The sequence below is a fragment of the Notolabrus celidotus genome, chromosome 20 (genome assembly GCF_009762535.1).
Source record: "Notolabrus celidotus isolate fNotCel1 chromosome 20, fNotCel1.pri, whole genome shotgun sequence".
Lineage (NCBI taxonomy): Eukaryota > Metazoa > Chordata > Actinopteri > Labriformes > Labridae > Notolabrus > Notolabrus celidotus.
Window position 1 is genome coordinate 11,221,057 of NC_048291.1, and position 24,772 is coordinate 11,245,828.

Sequence of the window (24,772 nt, forward strand, 5' to 3'; positions counted from 1 at the left end):
TATTTTGTGTCAACTTGTTTATAGCTGTATTTGGTAGCTGGGTAATGTTTAGTGAGTGGGTGATAATGCAGAGTAGAATCCTAACAGTGTGAGCAGGACCCCGATTTCAGGCAGCGGTCTTGTTTCACCCTGAAGGGATAATATTACATAACCCTTATATAAATCTCTATCAATAGACAGCTGAATTAAAGTGCAGCTCACAATTTGGTCATAGATGGAAGTGAGTAACCTGTAAATGCATTATTACTTACTGGACTTCATTGTTGCCACTGAATGAAACATCTCCAGCATTTAACCCTTAGAGGTCTCGGCCTATTTTGACAGGTTTTGAGTCATTTTGCTTTTGCTTTTGTAAACAATATAATTCGTTTTTGAACAAGCCTATGCTTGGTATATCTTTTTGCAGCACAACATCACCTATATGATCTGACTATTGTTTATTCATTTCGACCTACTGTTTCAACATACTGGGGCAAAAACACACAAAAGCCATAAATTCCGATTTGAAAAAATGTATAATTATTTTAATGAAAAATACAAACATGGTCAATGGAGCAATTTAAATGTTGAAATGTACAACTAGGTGGCAACTATGAATACATTGAGGTAAAATTGAGATTAATGTTGAACCAAACTCCCCTGTAGTATTTGTTTGCCTTCCTCAGTTGTCTTTTGGATCAATCTTTGAAACTCCCCTTATGTTAAAAAGTGAAAAAAGCTAAAGGATGCCAAATCTCCAAGTGTCTTTTTACTTGCTTTTACTGCCGAGCTTACATATGGCTTGAATAGTTCTGAACATTAATCAGGTACGCCAGAAGACCAAAAAAGTTTGCCATTGCTTCCAGCAGCTTTATCTTTTAAGTTTATCCCTTAAAAGAACAGATATAAATGTGTGTAAGTAACAAGTTCTAAGATTAACCCAAATTAACTGATGTGATTTTAAAGGATTCCATGATGCACATTTTAAGTTTGTAGTTCATTGGATTTCTTATTCCTATCAGACTAGATAATAAGTTTCCATTTGTAGGAAACTGCAGCCATGCTTCTAAACCACCACATGAGTATCTCCTGGGCGGTGGTGGTTTCAAAGACCTGTCATGAAGCCTAATAAGACTCTGCTGAGTATCTTGCGGCTATCGCAAATGGCCGACAGCTTCTTCTTCATCCTGGCAGCTACAAAATAAGAGTGGAACAATCTGCTTTTGCTAGGGAGGATTGGTAATTTGCTGTAATGGCTGACACATGTACAGACCATCATCAGGAGGCCTCTAGCTATGGAAATCTCTATCAGTGCTGCACACAGGGATGCAGCAGCAGCACACCTGCAGGCCACAGCGATTGGAATTGAAGTCTTGGCTGCATGCATGCATAAGTGCCTGCACATGAATTTAAATGTAGACAGAGATAAAGACATATACACACAAAACATCTACAGAGATATCTCAACCTCAAACATATACAAACGCAGTTCAGAAATCACATGTCGCATTTGTTTCCTCAACACTGCTGCAGCCTGCTTGTTTCTTTAATCTTTCTGTTTATATTTCTGCGTCCAGACCTGTCAGTTAAACTCCAGCTAGAGCAATTAGCAGGAGGGAAAAGCAAATAAAATGTCTGATGAAAGCAAAGCCGGGATCCTGACCTCATTCTGGCTGAATCTGCCGCTTTACCCAGCAGACAGTCATTTCCAAAGCTGTGAATTCCTCAGTGCCAGGCTGGCCTCTCTTTAGATGGATTTACAATGGCTGTTTGTGCTTTAAAACATATCATTATTCTATATTTGCCTGGGTCATGTCAGTATACGGAGACCTTTGTTTTAGCAGCCTTTATTTTCAAACTGGTTTCACATCTCAGGAAAAGGAAATTGTGATCACAGGCTTTAACATTTTTTCTTGTGACAAAGTTTACCCTTCTTAGAAGAACACTTATTTTTTCTTTATCCCAGATGAAGACAAGAGAATGGATTCCACTCTAGTGTATGCTAATTATGTTGATAAGGTCAGAAATTAGCTAACCTAGCTTGATGCAAAGACCACACTAAAACACAGGGCTGACATTTCGTATTGAATTGACTATATGTCTTCTTGTCTCTCGTATCCAGGTCTTCTTATACTTCCATGGTTTAAAACAACCAATGTTTACCAAAGTGCTTTACAAAGTACACAGGTACAAAAAGAATCACCATTGCAGAATACATCATGATGATAGGGACATCTGTTGGGATAATAATGTCCTTACAAAGGGCCAAAGAGAAAATATGGTTTCTGCTACATTTAAAAGCATGCAAGAGAGGGGGCAGATTTTATTTGAAGTGTTAAGCTGTTCAACAAGTTAGGGGCCACGTGAGCTGGCTGCTGGCTGTATAGATTCATGTTTACAAGAAAGACATGAGTGAGTGAGTGAGTGAAATCTGCCTTTTCACAAAGTAAATAAAATATCTTACTTTTTTTTGCAAGAAATAAAGAGAACACATTTTTTCCAAGGATTTAGAGGATAAGAACTTACTGTTGCCACTGAATGAAACACCTCCAGCATTTAATGTTGAACCAAACTCCTGTGTAGTGTTTGTTTGCCTTCCTCAGTTGTCTTTTGGATCAATCTTTGAAACTCTGAGGCAAGGTGTAATATAGAGGAAAAGAACTTCCAATGTCCAGCGGTCAGATTTTAGATTGGTGGCCTTGGAGGACAAGGAGCTCCTGTCATGCATACTCAATTTGATCCTCTATTTGTCAAGTTTTTACTGTCAAAAAATTCTACTAAATTTCTAATACAAATTATTTTAAATGCAACAACCCTACTCTCTTCTTCTTCTTGATGTATTTTGTGCAGCCACTTACGAAATACAGAAACCTATATGTTACTCGTTTGTCCATTCTTCTGTAGTAACATAGAGGTGCAAGTTGGCAGTGTCTATGGAAGGGGACCTTCTCTTTATGCTGATCTAAAAGGCTGATTCTAAGTTAACAAAATCAACAGGATTTTTATTTTCAGGTGATTCCCTACCAAATAGAATCTTTATTTTATCAACACAGTGAGATGCCAAGTTTATTTCTTTATTTTTTGTCAGGCATGGGAAGACCACACACTGATTTCAACATTAATGCAGTGATGGCTGGGAGTTATGACATTCTTCACTTAAACAATTTAGAGAGGGAAATCCAACATTAACAACAACATTTATATTCTGTTAGCTTTGCACAGAAACAGCTGATTCAAATGTATTTTAAGGGCTACTTTTTGTATTATGTGAGTTCATTTTGCAGCCTGAAGAATTTCACTTAGACTTCAGTTAAGAAGTTGAATCGGGTCTTCTACTTTTTAAAAACAAATATGTGAACTTTGAGTTAAGAGTGTCTGTAGCTACTTTTGCCCCTCTGATGATCTCTGTCTGAACCATACTGTGCCTCAGGTGTGTGATTATTTGTGCACCTTTTTCTCAGACAGATTATCTCAGCCCCTCTTTTCTCTCTTTCCATCCTCTCACCCATTCAAACAGCTGTTCGGTGTGTTAGTCAAGTTCAAAGTCTGAACTCTGTCTCTTTGCCAGGAGAAACTCTATACCTGCTCCAGCTTTACAGAGTCAAGGGGAATATCCTGGAGCTGATATTTCCCGCACAGCCCTGAAGATGACACGCTCAGTCTCGGATACTGTATTTAACCCCCCCCTCCTCACTTCAGGCCTTTTGTTGTGGAGGTTTGTGTAGGAGACTTGTCACTGTGTTGAGTATTTGTGTTGGTTCAGTGTTGGCTCTCATGGTGCAGAGAGAGTACAAGAGGTTTTGGATGGATGTCCTCAAGGCGTCTTTTATTCAGCTGACTGAGACATCTATCACACTGGTTCAAAAGGGCCAAGGAGGATTTTCCTCTGTAGGGTCAGCTTTCATTTGGAAAACACTGATGTGCCTGTTGCCCCAAATCAAGTACTCAAGTTTGTCTTTTTATCATGTCACAAAGCTTCATTCTAATGTAGACTTCTAAACTCATAATTAAAAACACATAATAACAACATTTGAACCTCGAATACACAAATGTGTATTCCACTTATTTTGCATCAGGTGGTTTTATGGACATAATTTGAGGTAATAATGCTTAATTTCTAATAAGTAATAGCCTACAATACAGTATATATTTGTTTTGCATATAGAAAGAAACACCAGTTACAACTTACAACCTCTATATGCAGGCATACTTGTGTATAGCGTGTGGAGGGAGGGGTGGAGTAAAAAAGGGCGTATAGGAAAAACAGGAGAAACCTTGAATGAGATTAGTAGACCTCTGAGCGTACAGACGCATCAGGCTGGAAGCCTTCAAATAAACCCCTCATATCTCTGGACAAAACTTTCTCTGTGAAAAGGAATAATCTTGGACATTTCTCAAAAAGAGAGCATGAAGATCACTTTTGACAGCTCCAGTGTGCCAGACGCTCTCCTTTGGATTCCTCACTTTTGCGCAACAGGCTCTGCAAGATAAATTTAACAGGTTAACTCCGATCAATGCTGGAGGAAGAAGCATGCTGCCCCCGTTTCGTTTTTTTGGCATCGAGCAGGAGATCAACCCATGGGATGTAGTGGATGCAGAGTTAGGTTCAACTTCGGCAAGGTGCTCTCCAAAGTCTCCGTGTTCTTTACCATGGTCCTGATCTTCACCTACTTCTTCTACTGCCTCACTGGATTCTGCGATTCCGCTCCGAGGACTTTATACACCCAGCAAGGTTTGGACTATGACATTTTGGACGATAATCGCCGCGTCCTGGACGACCTGCGACCTCCGGCGCGTCTCCTCCCCGACGCACCCTCGCTTCGGAACCAGACAGCAGCATCCGTGGACGCAGAACAGGTGGACGCGCCCGGGCAGCTGCCTATTCTTAACGCCGAGGAGAGCGCCCAGATCAGCGGCATCCCTGTGTCCAACACTTTTGGGACCAAAAGGTTTCCGCAGGCGATTATAATCGGCGTGAAGAAAGGAGGGACCCGCGCTCTGCTGGAGTTTCTCCGCATCCACCCGGACGTGAGAGCGGTGGGAGCAGAGCCTCACTTCTTCGATAGATTTTATGACAGAGGACTGGAGTGGTACAGGTAGGGAACATACACAAACACATTCACACATAAACATGTGCGCACGCAAGTTTGGGGTGCATTTCATCCCAGTTCTCATCTTAAAGCCAGTAGAGTCTGTGTGCTTAAAGCTGCTATTCTAACACTAAATTTACTACTAGGGTTATTCTAATTGCGGTCTCGTTTTTGCCTGTGCACTAACGACTGTGTCTGATGTCTCACTCTCATGGCAACTTTGTGTGCGCCCTGTTGCGCTTAGTTTTGTGGGTCAGTCACCTTTTGCCTCTTTTCGTTTTATGTCCATTCTTGCTGTCCTTTTTGATGCAGTGTTAAATGTAACTGACTGACTGACTGTCTGTCTGTCTGTCTGTCTGTCTGTCTGTCTGTCTCTGTCTCTGTCCAACACGATTGACAGGATTTGACTATTAATAGATTTTTAAATCAAAGTTTTGGATGCCTTCTCAGACAGACAGTTCGGGATGATGTATGGGGGCTTTAAGGGTCAGATCACCCGTGCATATGTGCTGATGTCTCCTAACAGTAGACCACAGCCATCCATACACTGACTGGCTCTTATATTCAGATCAATATAACGTCGGTATTCTCCCTGCATGCTTCACTGTAGATCAAAAGACGAGTGGGGGACTCCAGGAACACTTCGTCATGTTGACAGTCATCTAAACATCATTCATAAAACTCAACATTACATCCTTTATAAACAATCTCATTTTCTACGTTTACATACTCTAATAGGTTTTACACGTATATAGGATATTAACCTGCCTTATTCAGTTAATTCCCAATGGATCATATCTGCAAAACGAATGACTTTTATGGTTTCAGGCACATAAAATGTTCATAGGTTACTTTAGCTCTGACAGCAGCTGATTTGTGCAGATCAGAGCTGTAATTTAGGTCTAGTTAAGATCCCCAAGAAGAGGGATTAAGGTCTGGATAATCATCTCCAGATGTTCTCCAAGCTCCTGGAGAAGATCCCAGTTTAAGTTTACAGCGGACCCTGAGTCAGAACAAGATTTCAGACCTTTGAGCATGAAAGGTTCTACACAGGAGCAAAGTTTGACAGCATTACAGTGATAAACAAGTGATGTGCATGATGTGTCTAGAATTTTCAAGATCAGCTCTTGGCTTTTTTAAAACTTCTGGGCTGCGTGTGTTTAGTGAGAACATATGACACATGGAAACACTTTTACCGCTGGTGATTTTAGCTTGCTGCAAAGCTTCCTCTCTTATTTTCCTCATTAACACACACATGCACCACATACACACGCATGTTTGTATCCCTCCTCTTCAAGATGTCTCTCCCCTGCTGTCTTTCTCTACCACTTCCCCCCCCTTATTTTCCCATTCCTCTCCCTCCTTCTACTCAACCATCACATCACTTTCTCTCTCTCACAGCTTCTTTTTTCCTTACTCTTCCCTCACTTAAGAGGATGTCTTTAAGTGTAAATACCTGTGGTAGACCTGGTGTTGCAGGGTATGTTTTATGTGTGTTTTAATTAGCCTGGCTGGTGCTGTAAAGCTGTTAGGCTTTATGCTGTAGTTTTGTTGGTGCTGTAACACTGCAACGACACTAACATGGTCTGTGAAGGGCACTTTAGTCATAATGTTGGCTGCAACCAATATTTTTTTTTCATTATCAATCAGTCTATTGATTTGTCTCTTAGTTAATATTTATATTTTTTGCACAAGGTGCCATATTCAACACATAAAACACAGGGATATGTACTTTGTAATCATGTTAGACAAATAATGGCAACCAGTCATTGGGATTTTAAATTCAGAACCTTTTTTTCAGTTTGTTTCTTAAAAATGACTAAAATATGGTTGAATTATCAGTTTATCAGTTTATAAATTATTTATTCTAAGTTTTTTTCAAATTTGTTTCATACCACTTATTTTCTCTGGAGTATGATTTCATAAGGTTAAGTTGAAAAATCAAGCAAAACATAAGAAGAGAGAGTCAGATTGCAGTGTAAAACTCTGTTGTGATGCTAATATGTACATGCAGCAACAAGAGGCTCAGAGGCCGCTATGAAAAAACAACCCAGCATTTTTAAGTGTTGAAATTTTCACTTCCAATTGTAAGATTTCAGATCACAAGCTTGTGAATATAGCTTTTGAGGATTTGGTCTTCTAGTGATGTTTTGCCAGATTTTTTAATTTGTGATTCTGGCCAGAGGTAACCTCAGCTGAAACTGAAGGTTGGGAGGAGTTAAAGTATGAACAGAACAACAACAGAGCGAGCAGCAACGTGATCCTGAGTGAAATCACTGCAACATGATTCCTCCTGCTGAGAATGAAGCTGAGGAATCAGGAGAAATCTGTTTGCTGTCATCAGCAGTGACCCATTGACACGTCAAGGGGCTCAGAAATGTGTGTGTGTGTGTGTGTGTGTGTGTGTGTGTGTGTGTGTGTGTGTGTGTGTGTGTGTTTGTGTGTGTGTCAGAGTGACAGCAAGGACTCATCCGTGTGGAACCAGCAAGTCCTCCTCCACCTGCCTGTCAGAGAACAGAGGGTCAACTCACTGTCACATCTGGGAGCTAACACCACACAAACACACACTCACAAACATACACACACACACACACACACACACACACACACACACACACACACACACACACACACACACACACACACACACACACACACACACACACACACACACACACACACACACACACATTGTCCTGCTCGGATTCAGTACAGTGCTGTGCATGACAGGCTCTGAAAATCAGCCCTGAGCTTTGACATTTCATCTCGTTGAAGTTCTCCGTGCTTCATCTGCAGCTTTCAGGTCAACAGGATCATATTTCTGAAGACACATGGATGTAAATATTCTACTGGTTCCTCAAATTAATCTCAGCAACCTACTTGTCTTATTAATTTATCGACTCTCCCTTTCTGTGTGACCTTTGCATCCTTGTGTATCAGCCAGAATCAATATACAAATCAGAAAATTGTTAATCATTTAGCCATAATCCTAGAGTATAATTGATGGTTTGTTGTTTTTTAGTTCCATGCCATACATAAGAAGTATCCAACCCTCATGACTCCCACAGATGAAAAAATTTATATTCTGCCTTCCCTCCTTAGCTTGGCAACTAAAATTCTTTGGAAAAAAAATCATATAGACACTCAGCTCAAGTTTCCAAGGAAAAAGATTAGAGGCACTTAACATTTTTCTTTTTATTGGGGGTTGGACTAGTAAAAAATTTAAAGTCAGAATAAACAAAAATGTCAAACCTCAAAACTATTTTTTTGGGTTGGCCACACCTCCAAATGTAATTTTTAGTGCTCCTAACCCTCATCCATGTTCCACCCTGATTGTCATATTTCAGAGAAGCTATAGACATATTTTTTAACTTTATTTTTTATAGTAAAATAATTACAAATATTTGAAGGGTTAGTCCTAACAATACAAAATATTTTTTCCCTGCTGCATCTTTGAAGTTGTGACAAAAACTTGCTGTATCTTCCTCTGTGTTTATCAAGTTAACCAGGAAAGAGTCCAAGCCTCTGATTGGTTAGTTCTGAGACATGCTTCATAACGAGGAAGTGTTGCTGTGAAGATGATGAAGTGTGGAGGAGTGTAAAAGCCCTTCTCAAACTACCCCCTACACTCTCTTTCAGTTGGACAGCACTCAGCACTCACAAGTCTGTGAGACAGGAGTGCAGACTACAACCAACTACTATCCTCTAAAAGATTGAAAAGTATATTGAAATACTCTTTGTCAAAGAAACTGTCAGCAACTTTAAGTGGCCAAAGATCTGAATCCAACCTCAAAAAGTGTCCATGTGAAAAGCAGTCTACCTGTCCAAAGACGTAACCTACATTTAACCTTATTTCATGCTCCATGCTGTTTCTGCTGTACAATAATCTGATCACCACAAGTCCTTGAATCTTATTAAGTCCTCACATCCCTTGTGTTGGCATGGACAGGATATAATGGAAGAAGATCAACAGTCTTTTCAAAGACATCATATTTTAAAAAACAATCATTTACAATAGCACAAACTGTAGGAGATTTAACAGATGGATGAGAGTTATATATGTAGTCACTGCTGTCAGATTTTGACGGTCTGCATGCTGGAGATACTTCACAGACACAGCAGTGCCCTCCTGTACAAGTTGTTCCAGCAGCATTGTCTGAGACGAACTTAGCTCACATTCATGAGTGTTTTCCATCTCTTTTATCTGATCCAGTCACTCTGTCCTCACCACCCAGTCTGTCTCTCCATCCTAAACCCTTTTTCTGGTTTGCATGTGTGCAGCTGAGCCCATTACGAGAATGGAAAAGCCACAAATTGTGCATTGAAAATGAGGCAAAGATTTAACGAATTTCTGTGTTGTTGCTTTTTATGGCTTTAAGGGGACTTCATGGAGTGATGGGTTTTATATGAGCCATAAGAGCCACCACAGAAAACAGAAAACCTCAGCTGTCTGACACAGTGGTTCTGATTGTCACGATTTTGTTACTATGACATGGTGGGATGAGTAATCCATGAGTTAAATCTTATTTTTTATTGGTTCTTGATGATATTGAAATGAGGAAATTTGTTGTTTACCTGTTAGACAACAAGCCATTGTTATACAAATATAGACCTTGTAGATGGAATAATTGGGTTATTTTCTGCTTTGCTTCCAAAATAACGTCCTAGGATCCAAATTATTCATCTCTTTATATGTCTGATTTATATAAAGATCGTTGCTCATTTCTATTTGAAGTTAAAAGCCAGTCCACCACATAAGAAACATCAATATTTTGAAAGCTTGTCAATTAGCTGACCTACAGTCTTGACACCAAAGGCCATGCCTGATTGGATGGCTATTAAAGTACAGTGTAAATCCTATAAGGTCGGCAGGTGACAAGAACAAATCATACTGGCCCTTTAAAAGAGAATTCCACAACAAGGAACCTTGAATGGGGACAAAGGGTTAAACCAAGAGGGAATTATACTGGTGTTTGGAGTTTGGTAGAGTCACATTTTTATATGCTTCGTTGCAAAATACATCAAGTCAGTTAGTTAGATTTTGTTGAAGGTGAAAAGTAAAGATAGCAAAATGTGCTTTTAAATCTAGACTTTTAAACCTCACAAGTATGAAGAACAAATAATCAATTTCATTTGACTTCCTTTGTCAAATGTTTTATGACAATCACATCTACCAAGATCAAAATATCCTTTGACCTCTTGATTTTTACTGAGGAGCCACAATGTAAAACATGTAAATGAAAATACTTTAAGGATAAATTTAGATTATTTAACTATAATGAACTGAAATAAATACAGCACATATCTACTGCCTGTTAGACTGCATGAAATAGAAAGGACAGTTCTGTACAAATAGATTACTACTGTCTAAAGACTCTATGTACTACGGAGCCCCTAAAGTGACATGTGCAGAATTTTTTTTTGGTAAGTATCTCGTGCGCACCAGATACTTTCTCGTGCGCACCAGATACTTTCTCGTGCGCACGAGATACCAAGTTAGCACTGGAGATCAACCAGTTTCAATCTAAAAATGACAGTACATCAGTTAGTTGAGCTTTATTTCAACCTTGGGCTGCTTTGTATCTTGTTACATTTATATACGGACTGTTCAGTCTGCATTTACGAACTGTTTGTAATTTGTGAACCTCACTGCATTTATGAATGGAAATTTTGAGACTGCAGGGCAATGTCTGTAACCAATCAGATGTCTCACTCCTATGCAGCCAATCATAGTGTAGATTCCAGGGTATGTGGTTGTGAAGCGATCCCTTTAGCCATGCCTGAGACCAGAGCGCACCGAGACCAGAGCGCACCGAGACCAAGACTAGTCGATATCATCCCGCATTTAGGCAGTTATTGAATGAGGACTATGTTTGATCCTTTGTTACAATGGGTAGCCTATCTGCTGACGTCTCTGCAAACGTTTTATCCTCAGCCCGTTACTGTATTATTGATCAGTCTGACGTTCGTTTACTTGCATATGAAAGTGCTTTAATTCCTTTAATTTGAACATTATACTGAAGAACTGATTTAGCCTGATTTAGCACGAGAAAGTATCTCGTGCGCACTAGATACTTAAAAAAAAAAAATTCTGCACATGTCACTCTAGGGGCTCCGTAATACACTTATGTAATGTTTCTCATCTTTAATATTGAAACAATTGAAAGGAAATGTAATATATATAGATAGCACTTGATCATTCATGGAGACGTGCTGCACAGTAACTTGATGTCATCCTAAACTTGAAAATGCCCAACTTCAAGTTTGTTATCCAAACATTTTTTTCACAAGTAGCTGAAGAAATAACTTTCAAAATGGCTGAGCTTTCTAAAAAATTGAAGTGTAGTCATAAGTTGTTCATTCAATTTAAAGTTACAGTGTGCAGTATTGACCTAGCAGTCAGATAGATTGAAACTGCTCAGCCCTACCATCGGTAAAGTGGCAGTAGATTTTGAGGACAAGCAGCTCCTGTAATGCATGATAAGTAAGATCCTCAAGGTGTCAAGCTTTTACCAGCAAAAACATCTGTCAACACAAACTCTTTACACCAGAACTACACACTGCTTTAAAGTTTTTAAATGTTTTCAGTCTATGTAACACTGTTTCATATTAGTGATGTCATGTTTGGCAAATTTAAGACAGAACTTTGAATAAACTTCTCACACCAAGTTGATAGGTTGATACACACTCAGCCCTAAGTTGAGGAAACTCAAAAAAGCTTTGCAGACTGTTACTTTTTTTTTAGTAAGTTCTCAGCTTTTCTTACAGTGCTGCATTTATGCATGTTTGTTACTTCAGGATTCAAACTATGCCTCATGTTCGTCACTCTAAATAAAAGTGAACTCTAGTCTGCATGCTGCAACTTTTTCCACAGCGAGGGTGATTTTCCCTACACCTCGTTCGATGTCGAGCCCTGAGGTCATTAATGATAGAAGCTCAACACGACTGATTGGTGTAACAGACCAGGAAGTGGTCTCTGTAGTTTTTTAGCCGTATTGTGTTTTAATGGTGGGTTTTGGCTGGAGTCGGGTCTAGGTGGTGCTATAAGGATTGTAAAGGCTCGCACTCACACCCCATATGGCTGAGATTAAAATTATTTGTGGTGCATGAAGGGACGACTGTAAAATTTTGGGGACGTTTCAGCCGTGACGCTTTTCGCAATGGACTGCAGTTGGCTAGTGAGAAAAATTCAGTGTTTAGAAATCCTGGTTGGTTTCAGTTTGCCAAGAGGAAATGTTTCAGGTAGTTGGTAGTCATGCTCAGTTGTGCTAGTCCAAGAGAAGAATCACATAATGTAGAAAACAGAGGGGAGGGTCCAATGGAGAGATGGGAAGATAAAAAACATCTATTGTCCGATGGTATCATACTCAACACCTACGTAGTTTAAATTTAACCTGAATTAATAAAATAGCAAGTTGGATATTTTTAATAAAAATCTAAGAGAGCCAAAATCATCCTTTGCATATCATCATATCAATATCAGCACTAAATCTGAAGGTCTTACTTCAATAGGCTTTGTTTGACCACATATTATGTCCCTTACAAAAAGTCTGACTAATTCAAATCAAACCTTGCTGGTGTTTTCTAGATTCTAGGTTTGTAAGGGATAATGTATAATGATTGGATGGTTATGCACAGTAAAATCCTGACAGGGTGAGCAAGGGGGTGCCCAGAGAGAAGCCCACACACTCCTACAAGATATTACCCCTATTACTCAACCCAACCCCCACACGTATACACACACTTGAGCTCAGTGCTCTGGTACCCTGCTGTAAACCACTACGGATGATAATTTAAAACACTTCTGACTCTGTGGAAGAGCAACACTTTAGCTAACCTCCTGTCGAGAAAACCCTCCTCTCCCTCCATTACTGCATCATTATTCACCAGAATTTTTTTTTCAATAACAATTTATTGAAATGAATGTTTAAGGAACAGTCTTAATGCCTGCCATGTGGTTTCCTGTAGGGATCAAACCATCTACCGTCTCTCTGTGTGTCCCTAAAGCCTTGGGAATTCACCTCTAGGCTGTGACTTACAAGTGTTTATGTGTTCGGTGTGTGCGTGTGAGTGACTGTGTCACTGCCTTTTAAGAAATATTGTTTGTAAAATTGCTCTGTCTCAGCATGTCCTCAGGCTGCCTTTTTTTTTACATGCATGATAATTTGTGTTTCTTTCCAACTTCAGCATCCATGATGCTTGGAGGCCTCATGGCTTCGCTCAGGTTTCTGATCAGACAAAGAACATGCAGACAGTATAGCGGCATTCAGCCTCAGAGCTCCACAGACAATGATGTGTCTTTGGTGGTATCACATCATCAGTCATTGGTCTGTTTGCGTTCTATCATGGGGGACTCAATGCTTTTTTAATATGGTCCACAAAAGTTAAAGTGAAAACAGTAGTTTGAAGCTCTAGAAAAATGTATTTATTTGGGACAGGAGTGGTGTTGTATCACCTCTTCTTTTAACAGCACTGTAAATGTTTGGGAAGTGAGGAGACCAGTTTATGGAGTTTGAAAGGGAAATGTTGACCCATTCTTGCTGGAAATAGGATTTCGTCTGCTCAGGGTCTTCTTTGGCATATTTTTTTCCTGATGCCCCGAATGTTTCATTGGGTGACAAGTCAGGACTGCATGCAGGCCAGTTTAGCACCTTGACTTCTGCTAAGGAGCCATGTTGTAATATGCGTGTTGCTTTGAAAAAAAAAAAAAAAATCTGGATGTTTTGGTCGCTCCCAAACATGTATATATTGTTCAACACTAATGGAGCCTTCCCTGAGATGTCACTTCCTTAAATAGCAGAAAACAGATATCTTGGCACTGTCTTATGATGACTCACTTATTATCAAGTAAAATATTTTCTCAGAGCTATCTATGTAAAAAACCTTTGCTATCTATCTTATCCCTGCTTTGTTTTTTTTTTTGTAGTTGGTTTGGTTGTTTTAGAGGAAAAACTGACGCATTTTTTTATCCAATGCATCAAGGCATAGATTGAACTCATCCTGTCAGCCTGACAGGCCATCCATGACCCTCAGGCTCCTCCTGTAACCCTCTGCTGGGAAATGTTTTCTCTCAGTTTGTTGTTTGCTCTCTCTCTCTCTCTCTCTCTCTCTCTCTCTCTCTCTCTCTCTCTCTCTCTCTCTCTCTCTCTCTCTCATTTTTACAGCCTTGATTTTCCGCTGCCTCATTAATGAAGTCTCAGCTATGAAAGGGTTTGGGGATGCAAAAGTCTCCTTAAGAAAGTCAGTACTTAACAAAGATGGCCCAGAAAGTGATTATGACAACCAATGGAATTTATAAGTTCTACTTTTCTTTATGAAATGACACAATGATTTGGTTTTAAGGATCTCTTTGTCCATGACCGTATCTACTCTCTGAGCTGAATGCCTTTTGTTAGCACACTACAGGGGATGGAGCTGCAGGCCTTCAGCGGGAGAGCCCATAATCTTGGGGGCAGGAAGTTTCCTACCCACATCCGTGTTTTCCAGTTGGTATTTAATCATCTGATCCAGACTGCCTCAACATATCAGTACTGTAATCAGCGCTGTAGCACTTTAGGGAAGAAATGTGCTACATCCTCTGAACAGCAGGGAGTTCAGGCTAATGTGGCTAGTAAGCAAGGCTTTCCAAAACTGGGCTAAATAGAAAACATGCTCATGCCTTTCTTGAGTTGCATGCAAAAACAGAATAAATTAAGGTATTTTTACCAAAGTTAAAGTATATTTTGTTTTTGTAAATCATGCAAAACACAGCAGATTTACATATATGACAAAACTGACATGAGATTAATCATCCCTGACGTGTTTACAGTTTCTGCTGAAACCACAGACAGGATCAGATTTATGATAGAAAATGGCTTTTATTGATTGTCGGATAATGAGACAGATTGTGATGAGGGAGATCAGGACCTGGTGAGAGGAGAGAGAAGAGGAAAAGCCACAATTCATTAACTATTCATGAATATGGAAAGACAACTAATGGTCAATTACTAGAGTGACACTTGTGTGAAGAAGTGAAGGACAAATCCAAGAGTATGGATGAGAGAGGAGAGGACAGAGCCAGAGGCAAGCGCTCAGTTTCTCCTCAGTAAACACTGACACCTCTGTGCTGCATGTGTGTTTGTGCACAGGCGAGTAAACACACAGGCTTCATGAAGGTGAAGGTACACACACACACACACACACACACACACACACACACACACACACACACACACACACACACACACACACACACACACACACACACACACACACAGAACAATCTGTCATATGGAGACAGACATATTGATCAGACACAGATAATCGGGACAGACAGGCAGTGAAAGGCCATTTGCAGCTCTTGAAGCTGGATGATAATCAATTAATGGTCTTTTATTATGGGGATCATTTAATGGGATGGATTGAAATATCTTCACTTTAAGTAAAAGGGGGGACTTAAAATTAAATATTAATGTATACTTTGTAAGAATGCAGTCCTTTTCCCACATGCGCAAAGTTCTGGAAAATTTCCTCAGTTTTACCCAGATAGGGATGTTTGAACGCAAACTGAAAATACATTTTACAGGACTTTATCCAGACTTTTTCAAAAGTTATTATTTGGGGGAATTTTAGTCTTTACCTGACTGGACAGCTGAAAAGAGATTAGGAATGTAGGGGGCAGAGAGTATGCAGCAAGAGATTGAGACTGAGGTAAACTAGGGAGCCGTGCAATGGGTACCACAACCACTATACATCGGGCATGCACTTAAGCCACTTAGCTGAACTGCTACCCCTATCCTGACTCTTCCCTTCCAACCCCTTATCAACATCTGCAAGAAATCAGTGAACTGATCAAAGCATAGTTGTGTGTTGTGTTTGTATTGTGGAAACCTCTTCACACATGATGTAATGATGTAAACAGAGAAACAGCCAACCCTTTGGAAGACCCCTTCTCCTCCTGTGCTGTACCCGCTGCCCTTGACTTAAACTAAACAACGTAGGGATGCACCGATCCGATACTGGTATCGTATATCGGCCGGATCGGACTCAAAAAGCTAGATCGGTATCGGTGACAAGGGGCCGATATATAGTGCTGATCCATATGGCAGATCTATTCATCTCAGTTCTATGCTTTTCTGTGTTTACAACAGCCATGTGCGTCTCCTACGTCATCAGCGCTGGCTGGTCTGTGCATTTTTGCCCGGTGGAGCATGATGAAGGATAACTACATAGGCTCTGCAGTTTAGGTGCATGTCTCATTTGTTTTGCTAACAACTCAACCGTAAAGCAGTGGTAATGTTTCGACGGATGGCAGTCTTGCTGAAAAATATAATGGAAGCCCAAAGGAGGAAGTTTACGTCAGCTGTAGCCTACTGCAAAGAAGCAAAAAACCCTCTATTAATGGATTCAAAGTGTGAAAAAATGGACAGGTTATTGAATTTAATTGTTCCGGATCCTTGAAATAAAGGGATTCCACCTCTGGTTTAGCACTTGGAACCAAGGTACAGTTCACCATCATGTTAATAATGTTTCTGACACTGCTCCACTTGAACTCCAGCCTACCTTAACAAGTCAGCTCGTTTGCATTATTTTGTGTCATGATTCTAGTTTTAGTGTGTTTCCCGCACACAAATGATACCTGGGCGGGGTGCCAAAGTTATATTTCCGACCACCGGGATCGGATCGGCTAGTATCGGTATCGGCAGATACCAAAGTCCATCCATATCGGTATCGGGACCTAAAAAGTAGGATCAGTGCATCCCTAGTATCAAGTTGTGAGAGCATGCCCAACACAGATAATCCCCTGCAGTGAGGCCCATGTGTGAGGACCAAGTTTCTGAAAATATCAGGGTCTGAATGTCCTGAAATAATCTAAAAAATGTCAGGAGTTCATGGTCGGAAAGTTGGGGGAAACTAGCACAAGTAAGCTAGCAAACAAGGTAGCAAACAAATCTGTTTTGCTTCTTAATAATCATGGCCTCAATGATTTACCACAGAAAATCTCACTAGAGTAACCAAAAGTAAATTTCCTTGGATGTCCATCAGTAATCAGTAGTTCTGGTTAGCTTCGTGTCTTCAATATGAAACAAATAAAGCACACAGACACATCACATGTTGGTTTTATACGAAACCACATGAAAGCTCTTAGTTTCCAGTAAAACAGTGACAGGAACAACACACAATACATTTGCTGTTTTATCCATTGCTCATTCTCTGTCTCTCATGCAAAACAATTTGTTTCTAAAAATCCAAACCCACCGTGATTTTGCCAGATGCAGTTTGTCATTGTCAGATGTATAACGAACAAATGCCGGATCTGTTGAATCCCACATTGCCCACAATGCCTGTGTGCCAGACAGAGCTGAAATGAAAGCAGTGTGTGTGTGTGTGTGTGTGTGTGTGTGTGTGTGTGTGTGTGTGTGTGTGTGTGTGTGTGTGTGTGTGTGTGTGTGTGTGTGTGACTGCAGGCAGGGCAAACAAAGAGTTTATAGGACAACAGGTGCACACAATTTATGAAGAATTATAAAAAACTGCGATGGAAAAAAAAAGTTTAAAGGTAGAAAATAAGCAGATAAGTACTGTATGTGGATTAGCAATTATAGGTTAAGAGGATAGATTGATATACACTGACTGCCATGTGAAATTAATCTTTGCAAATAGCACATAATGAGCACATCTTTTGAACTGCATACTCCACTCACCATCTCTCCACATTGCAGCCACATGTTTTTACACACTGAGCTCAGCCGCTCGCCATCCTGGTTGCACTTCCTGTAGATTTTGCTCTGTTTTGGTCTGTTTGGGCTGTTGTAAGAGCCTGTAAAGGAGGTAAGGGTGGTAAGGGGGGTTCACTTTGCTCCTGCAGGAAGAAGAGGAGGGGTGCCTGTAGGAAATTGCTGTTAAGTGGTTCTTGAGGCTTTGTGGTTTTGACTCATCAGGCAAAGAGTGAGTGGATGGTTCTGCTGCACGGGCCTTACAGAAAGACTCAAGATTGGCTGTCTGGGGCCCGGGTGCATAAACACACTTTAGTGTAAAAGGCTTTAATCACAGATTTTGAGGTTGCTTTAATGTTTCTTCTTTGTAATGTGTTTACATTATCTCTTGATGTCCCTTTAAACTGCAGTCAGTTGAGTGGGACTTTGGGTGAGGTTTCAGTTCTCTCCTTGGAAGGACAAAGTCACACTGGGAGAACCAAACCTTTATGGTGCAGTTTTACGAAATTTGAAGGAAAAGGAAACTAGAAGATTTTAGGGTATGTTTTTTTTAAAGGCGCATTACTCATTATTTATATATGGTCCAACAGGAACAGCTGAAGCTTCAGTTTTAGTTTCTTTTCTTAAGGGTTTGGTGGAGACCAAAACAGAGCTAAAAGAACAGTGAATATTGGATACAAATTTGATATACTGTTCATGCACACATATAACTGCAACTAAGTGTTTATTTTGTTCCATCTTGTAAAGGGGTTATTATGAAGAATGTGAACTCGGTGATTTATTTGTATTCAACTGTCTTTCTTAAACATCTGAAGCACAGTGTGGGATTTTCTTCAGAAATAAAATGCTGTTACTTTACATAGCAACATCAAAGAAAAACTTATGCTGTGTTTAAGTCATCTCTAGTGTCATAGCACATTGGCTATTTTTTCAACACATATTGCCATTAGAGTAATGCACAAATCCCATGCCTTCTATTGTTTCTTAAAAGAACGATTGCCTTTAAAATGTTTAATAATGCTCACTTGTTATGTTTTTAAGGATCCTGTTGAATTAAAATCCCTACTGAAAATTGGTTGACTTGTTTTTATTCATATGTTAAGAACTTTATTTGTGTAAAAGCATCAGTGCTGCTGCAAACAATGGCTCAATTGTCTTTCACTTTATATACTGCATTGTGGTGGTTGCATACAGGCCACTTGTTGCCTGCATCTTAGCCTATATGGTTAGGATTTTAAGTGTTTAAAAGTGTTTTCAGTGTTATGCGTTTTTTATCTTGTTCAGCTGCCCAAAGTGGCCTTATGGTAATCTAAAGTCATTTTTCTTCTTGTCATTTAGGACCCTGATGCCTCGGACACTTGATGGCCAAATAACCATGGAGAAGACCCCCAGCTACTTCGTCACAAAGGAGGCTCCGGGCCGTGTCTGCACCATGAACTGCCAAACCAAGCTCATTGTGGTGGTCAGGGACCCTGTGACAAGGGCTGTATCTGACTACACTCAGACTCTGTCCAAAAACCCGGGTCTTCCATCTTTTCAAAACCTGGCTTTGAAAAACTCCTCCACAGGTCTGATTGACACCACGTGGAGCGCTGTTCGTATCGGCCTCTATGCCAAGCACCTGGAGAACTGGCTCCAGCACTTCCCCTTGTCTCATTTTCTGTTTGTCAGCGGTGAGCGGCTTGTGTCTGATCCGGCTGGGGAGATGGGTCGTGTGCAGGATTTCTTGGGCCTGAAACGGGTTGTTTCAGACAAACACTTCTACTTCAACCAGACCAAAGGCTTCCCCTGCTTGAAGAAGCCTGAGGGGAGCAGCAGGCCTCGCTGTCTTGGAAAGTCTAAAGGCAGACCCCATCCTCAGATTCCCTCTGAGGTCCTGCAGAGACTCAGAGACTTTTACAGGCCCTTTAACCACCACTTTTACCAGATGAGCGGACAAGACTTTGGCTGGGACTGACAGAGATTAGCCCAGATAAAAGCCAGGATCTGAGTCTGTTCTGTCTTCTGGAGAAATTGACGTTATGATGCTCCATGAGGCGAATTCTCTCAGGGACAGGGTAGAGGAATATTGAGTCCAGAGGCTTTATTTGTCTTTTTGGACACCAGCTGACATGCGACACCTGAGCTGTCACTTTTTGTTGTGGAAGAGACGCCAACGTGGACTCAGAGCTGCCAATATATGAAAAGTTAATGGCTTAATTATTAGACGATTAAACCATTTTCTGGCTTGTATGTCAATGTTTGAATTGAGCTGTAAACAAAAACCAAAGGGAGAGCAAAAACCTTCAGATTTAATTTTGACTTCTTTCTGTTTTTATGAAATAAGCTGATATTTATAATAACTGTTGATTTAAAAGACAACAGATTCTGCTTTCTTTTATGAAAGAAATATATTTATTACATGAGATGGTAAAACACCAAACTTCTTTTTTCTAGACAGGACATTGAAAAAAATGTCATACTCTATGATAAACCACTATTTCTTTTTAATTATGAGCAGTGTTACTTTGACTGCATTTATATTTCTGTTTTATAAATATTTAATATGTTAAAATGCTATATCTTTGTTTTATGCAGGATACTCTTCCGTACAATGCCTTTGATATACCAAAGATACCTCATCTGTAAATATCAAACGACCAGGAACATACACACATTCCATTTTAGGTGTAAGTAGATATTTCTTCTGTTTCCATCGCCGTGGAGAGAAGCTAACTGTATTCCCTTACTTCATGTCTAAAGTAAACAAAGCACAGTGGTGTGTATGAAACCTTATTTCTGACTCTGATTTTTTGTGTTGTGAAGTAAAGTTTTATCTGAAATGATGAACTGGCCTGTCAAGTTTTGATTTCTCAACATGTTATAGTGATGTGCAAGTGTGGGGAGAAGGGTACACCTGATTTAAATGTATAACAAATTTTAATTGTGGTGAATACTTTTAGCCTAACCACAAGATACTTTTATTATAATGAAAAGGTAGGAGCTCAGTGGGAAAACCTACCCCCTTATGTCCTGATTCCAATATTCCTTCCTCTGCTGATAAGTAACAAAATCTACGTAATGTCCCCAATAACCCAAGCATGAAGATTGAATGATTTGATGGGCAGTGAGAGCCCGGACACCATCAGGATGATCAACACTTTACCAGTGTGTCAGCAAATTAAACAAAACAGCAAATTTTAAAGAATGTATAAGATAACTTTTAGAATATATGGTCGCCAAAAATGTTCATACTCAACCATCTTCAGTGCACTATACAAAATCAGCATAAAGTACCTTCACCACTCTGCTGGACAAATGGCTCTAAAAGGAACATCTGACATGCTGAAATGTAAGGTTTTTAGGTAACAACGGACATTTTCTACAGTTTCAGGCCCTGGCTGAAAATGGTAGTGCCTATTTATTCCACATTAGTGTGTTTTGGGGCGACAACTTCTGCTATTGAAAATTGAAACCACTGTAAGAGCTGCAAAAAACTGCAGTTCCTCACGCATCCACTTGAGGCTGATTCCAAAAAGTAAATAACTCCTCATTAGATAAGATAAGATAAGATACTCCTTTATTCGTCCCACAACGGGGAAATTCATGGAGTTACAGCAGCACACAAAAACATGTACAGTACAAGAATTTCAACAAGAATAGGTATAGAAAAGAAATGTTCATCAGAGACGACAGATTGGCCATAATTCTCCTCTCAGACACAATCTCCACAGGGTCAAGGACTGAGCTGGCCTTCTTCCCCAGTTAGTTCAGTCTTGCTCTCCTGTATCCTGTCCGCCCACAGCAGGTGAAATCCTTCCAATGTGGCGTTCATGTCCGGTGTTAGTTCTGTTAGCATGATGCTACTCTGGTGCTGGGTTAGCTCGTAGATAGATCTTTCATTCCCCATAACGGTGGGTGGAAGGACATGCCGATGTCGTATTTTCTTAGCTTGCACCTCAATACCAGCACGTTGTCCTTGCATCCTTCTCCTCAACTTGCAGGGAACATTGGGCCTAGCATCGTTTAGCATTGACATGATACGGGCTGCTAACAGCTGATCTCGTATATAAACAATGTTACCAAAGTTACACGTAGGATCTCCAGACACACACAGAAACAAAAATAGCAAAAAAAAAAACCCACTGCAATTACATTAGGACCAATGTTAAAATTCCCATTTTAGCAGCACAATTAAACATGTTTACAGCCTGGTACAAAAACTGCTGTCGTCTCTGTAGATCATATTTTTTATGGTTAGGGAAATGTTTTTTTTTTTTATAACTGATGCATTTTGATCAGAGTTAAGATTTAACTGACAGATGCAGCTGTTTTCCAGGGGATTTAAGGGAGCCCCTCCTCTTCGCCTGTTTCTAGATTGATCGTTAGGTTCAGTCAGCCTCTTCAGGAACCAATGATTGACGTCACTAAGACTACATTTTGAACAGTCTATGACTATGATGCATTCGCTCCATGACAACCATACTATTTCTGCCACATCCTCATTCAGCTTTAGATATGCCCTTGAACTTCCTCTCCCACCATCTCTTTGTCACATTCTCCCTCTGTCGCTCCCATCTCTTCCTCTGTCTCACTGACACTACTTTTCCCTCTCGCCACTTCCATGCAGAGCGACCACATGTAGAGTCTGAGGCCTGCTTGTGCTGTGGCCTTTAATTATAAGAGATGTCAGCTCACTCAGAAAGCCCCCTCCTTCCTCTCTGGGCTCAGATTTAGCAGCAGAGCTCCTCTCTTTCATGCTCACTGTCCTTTATAGAAGAAGGGAAAGAAAACATCTGCTCTGGTGGAACCGAAAAAGGAGCCCACTTAAGATCTAAAAGACTCAAAGGCCTGCAGACTTTTTTTGTTTATTTTTTATGAAGCATGGCCAAAAATGTTCATCAAGTTGATTAAAACTGAACTTTGTTTGTGGAAATATCAGTGGTTTGTGACTGACAAAGTGTGGCTCCATAGTGTTAACATGCTAGTCTGCAAATGTGCATGCAAACAAAGCCACAACAGACCTTCTCACTCTCTCCTTACATCGTTTCTTCTCTAATTCGTGTCACATTTTCCCTATTTTTTATACCTCTGGTATGAGTTTCCAGCGGACCTTGCTGAAATTGAAATTTGCTTGGCTCACTTCATCATGCCAACTTTTACTACTCTGTATTAGCAGTCAAAGTGATTGTCGCCTTTTCACTGTACCAGCCCAGCAGCAGGCATCAAAGATAACTGATTTCCCATTCTGCCATCTGGGAAAGACTTCAGCCTCGGGGTTGGCAGCACCAGCCCAGTTGTTAGGTCCCATTAAATCAGCAGGAGGTTTGGCATAATCTACAGTTGTCGCATGAGACTTGTAATGATGTGAGAAATCAAATTGAGGCGAGCAAGAGAGGAAATGGAGCAATAGTTGAGAATGCATTCCTCAAAAGTAAATACATATGTTGTTGTAACATAAAAATGATCTACTGTAGCTGTATTTGATAAAACATAATGTCATCCAACTCTATGATTTAAGCAAACAAGCCTTACAAGGTCACTGCTGGTCTGTTTGCACGTGTTGCTCTGGATGAGCTCATGAGCAGGAAACCTCAGCTTGTGGCTCCCTTAAGAATTCACCGACACCACCAGCAATCAGTCATGTTTAATGACTGTCATCAATATTCAGGTACATGAAAATGCACAAAATTAACAAAGGGTTATCCAGTATAGCAGTTTACATGTGATCTATATTTCTAGTGCACACCTGTTGAAGTGATTAATCTTATTTAGGATTGGGAAGTAAGAAATTAATCTTAAAGATTTATAAAGGGTTCTTAGCAGCTCAAAGACTTTTAGAATGTATTTTTAGAATGCAAATTAGCAGCTACTGCATTTACACCTAATCCACTGATGATATAGAACCAATTAAGGTTGTTGTTGTTGTGTGTGTGTGTGTGTGTGTATGCGTGCGTGTGTGTGTGTGTGTGTGTGTGTGTGTGTGTGTGTGTGTGTGTGTGTGTGTGTGTGTGTGTGTGTGTGTGTGTTGGGTGTAGCTCAGTATCTAAATTGAGCACTCTATGTATAAGTTCCAATCCCACTTGTTGCCCTTTTCCTTTTTCCGCGTTGTTCCCAAATCTCTCTTCACTTTTCCTACTCTGTCCACTTTCCTATCATCAAACTTAAGACATAAAAGACCAAGATAATCTTAAAATTACATAAAAGGTTGCTGGGTTTTTTGTTACACAAATGAAATACAATATATAAAATATATAATTTATAATATAAAGGTTACTGGTTGAAACACTTTAGGATAGCAGCCAGCCTGGGGTGTCAGTAAAACAGTAGACCATTTTTAAAAAGATAAAAAGGATAATAATGATGCTAAGCACGGCCAGTTTACATATTTTGCCCAATTAACAATCTCTAAAATTGAGAAATAAATCAAATGCAGAAGTGCCAAAAACTGCAGTTCCTAAGGGTCAACTTGAGGCTGGCTCCAAAAGACAAGAATCCCTAATTGGGTCCCATTTTTAAAGTGGAAATAAACATATTTAAAGCCTGGTATACAAATGATTTTGCTACCTAATGTGATGGAATTCATAAATAAACTGGACACTGGACACTGGACACAGAAGACTCAGGAGACTCTGACGGCTTACGTTGAAATAGTTTATGTGGAACTTGGCCAAGGAGAAATAACATAACAGTACACAGGCAGGGGAGTGCAGTGCAATGCCAAGTCAGTTCTGATCGGACAAATCCCAAGGCATGTACCTTTATTCCCACAAAGATGACACTACAGTTAGATAACCATATTTGGACAATAGGAAACAAAACAATTGGGAAGAAGAGCTGTGCTCTAGTCTGGAGACAGTAAGTTGGTCACAACATTAGGAACAGGGGGAGAGACCTTGATTACTACACTGACCCTGTCTCGTCTATTCCCCCATAGCCACAGCTGACATAGGAGAAGTTACTCTGCCCCTGACACTTAGACTGGAAGAATACAAGAGTTAAACATTCTTACATACATATATATAAGACTAT

General features: G+C 40.1%; 1 protein-coding gene across 1 annotated transcript; it reads left to right on the forward strand.

Annotated features, from left to right (window-relative positions):
* Positions 1-4,316: 4,316 nt before the first annotated feature.
* LOC117832035 (heparan sulfate glucosamine 3-O-sulfotransferase 6-like) lies at positions 4,317-20,089 on the forward strand. The gene is made up of 2 exons (XM_034710992.1): positions 4,317-5,075; positions 19,100-20,089. Exons 1-2 carry the CDS (start codon positions 4,558-4,560, stop codon positions 19,716-19,718), a joined length of 1,137 nt encoding a protein of 378 aa, XP_034566883.1. The 5' UTR covers positions 4,317-4,557; the 3' UTR covers positions 19,719-20,089.
* The last annotated feature ends 4,683 nt before the right edge of the window (positions 20,090-24,772 follow it).

Bases quoted from the DNA above. Each gene is read 5' to 3' on its own strand.
- LOC117832035 (XM_034710992.1), top strand. From the start codon at position 4,558: ATGGGATGTAGTGGATGCAGAGTTAGGTTCAACTTCGGCAAGGTGCTC. The intron at 5,076-19,099 runs GTAGGGAACATA...CTTGTCATTTAG, and splicing joins AGAGGACTGGAGTGGTACAG to GACCCTGATGCCTCGGACAC.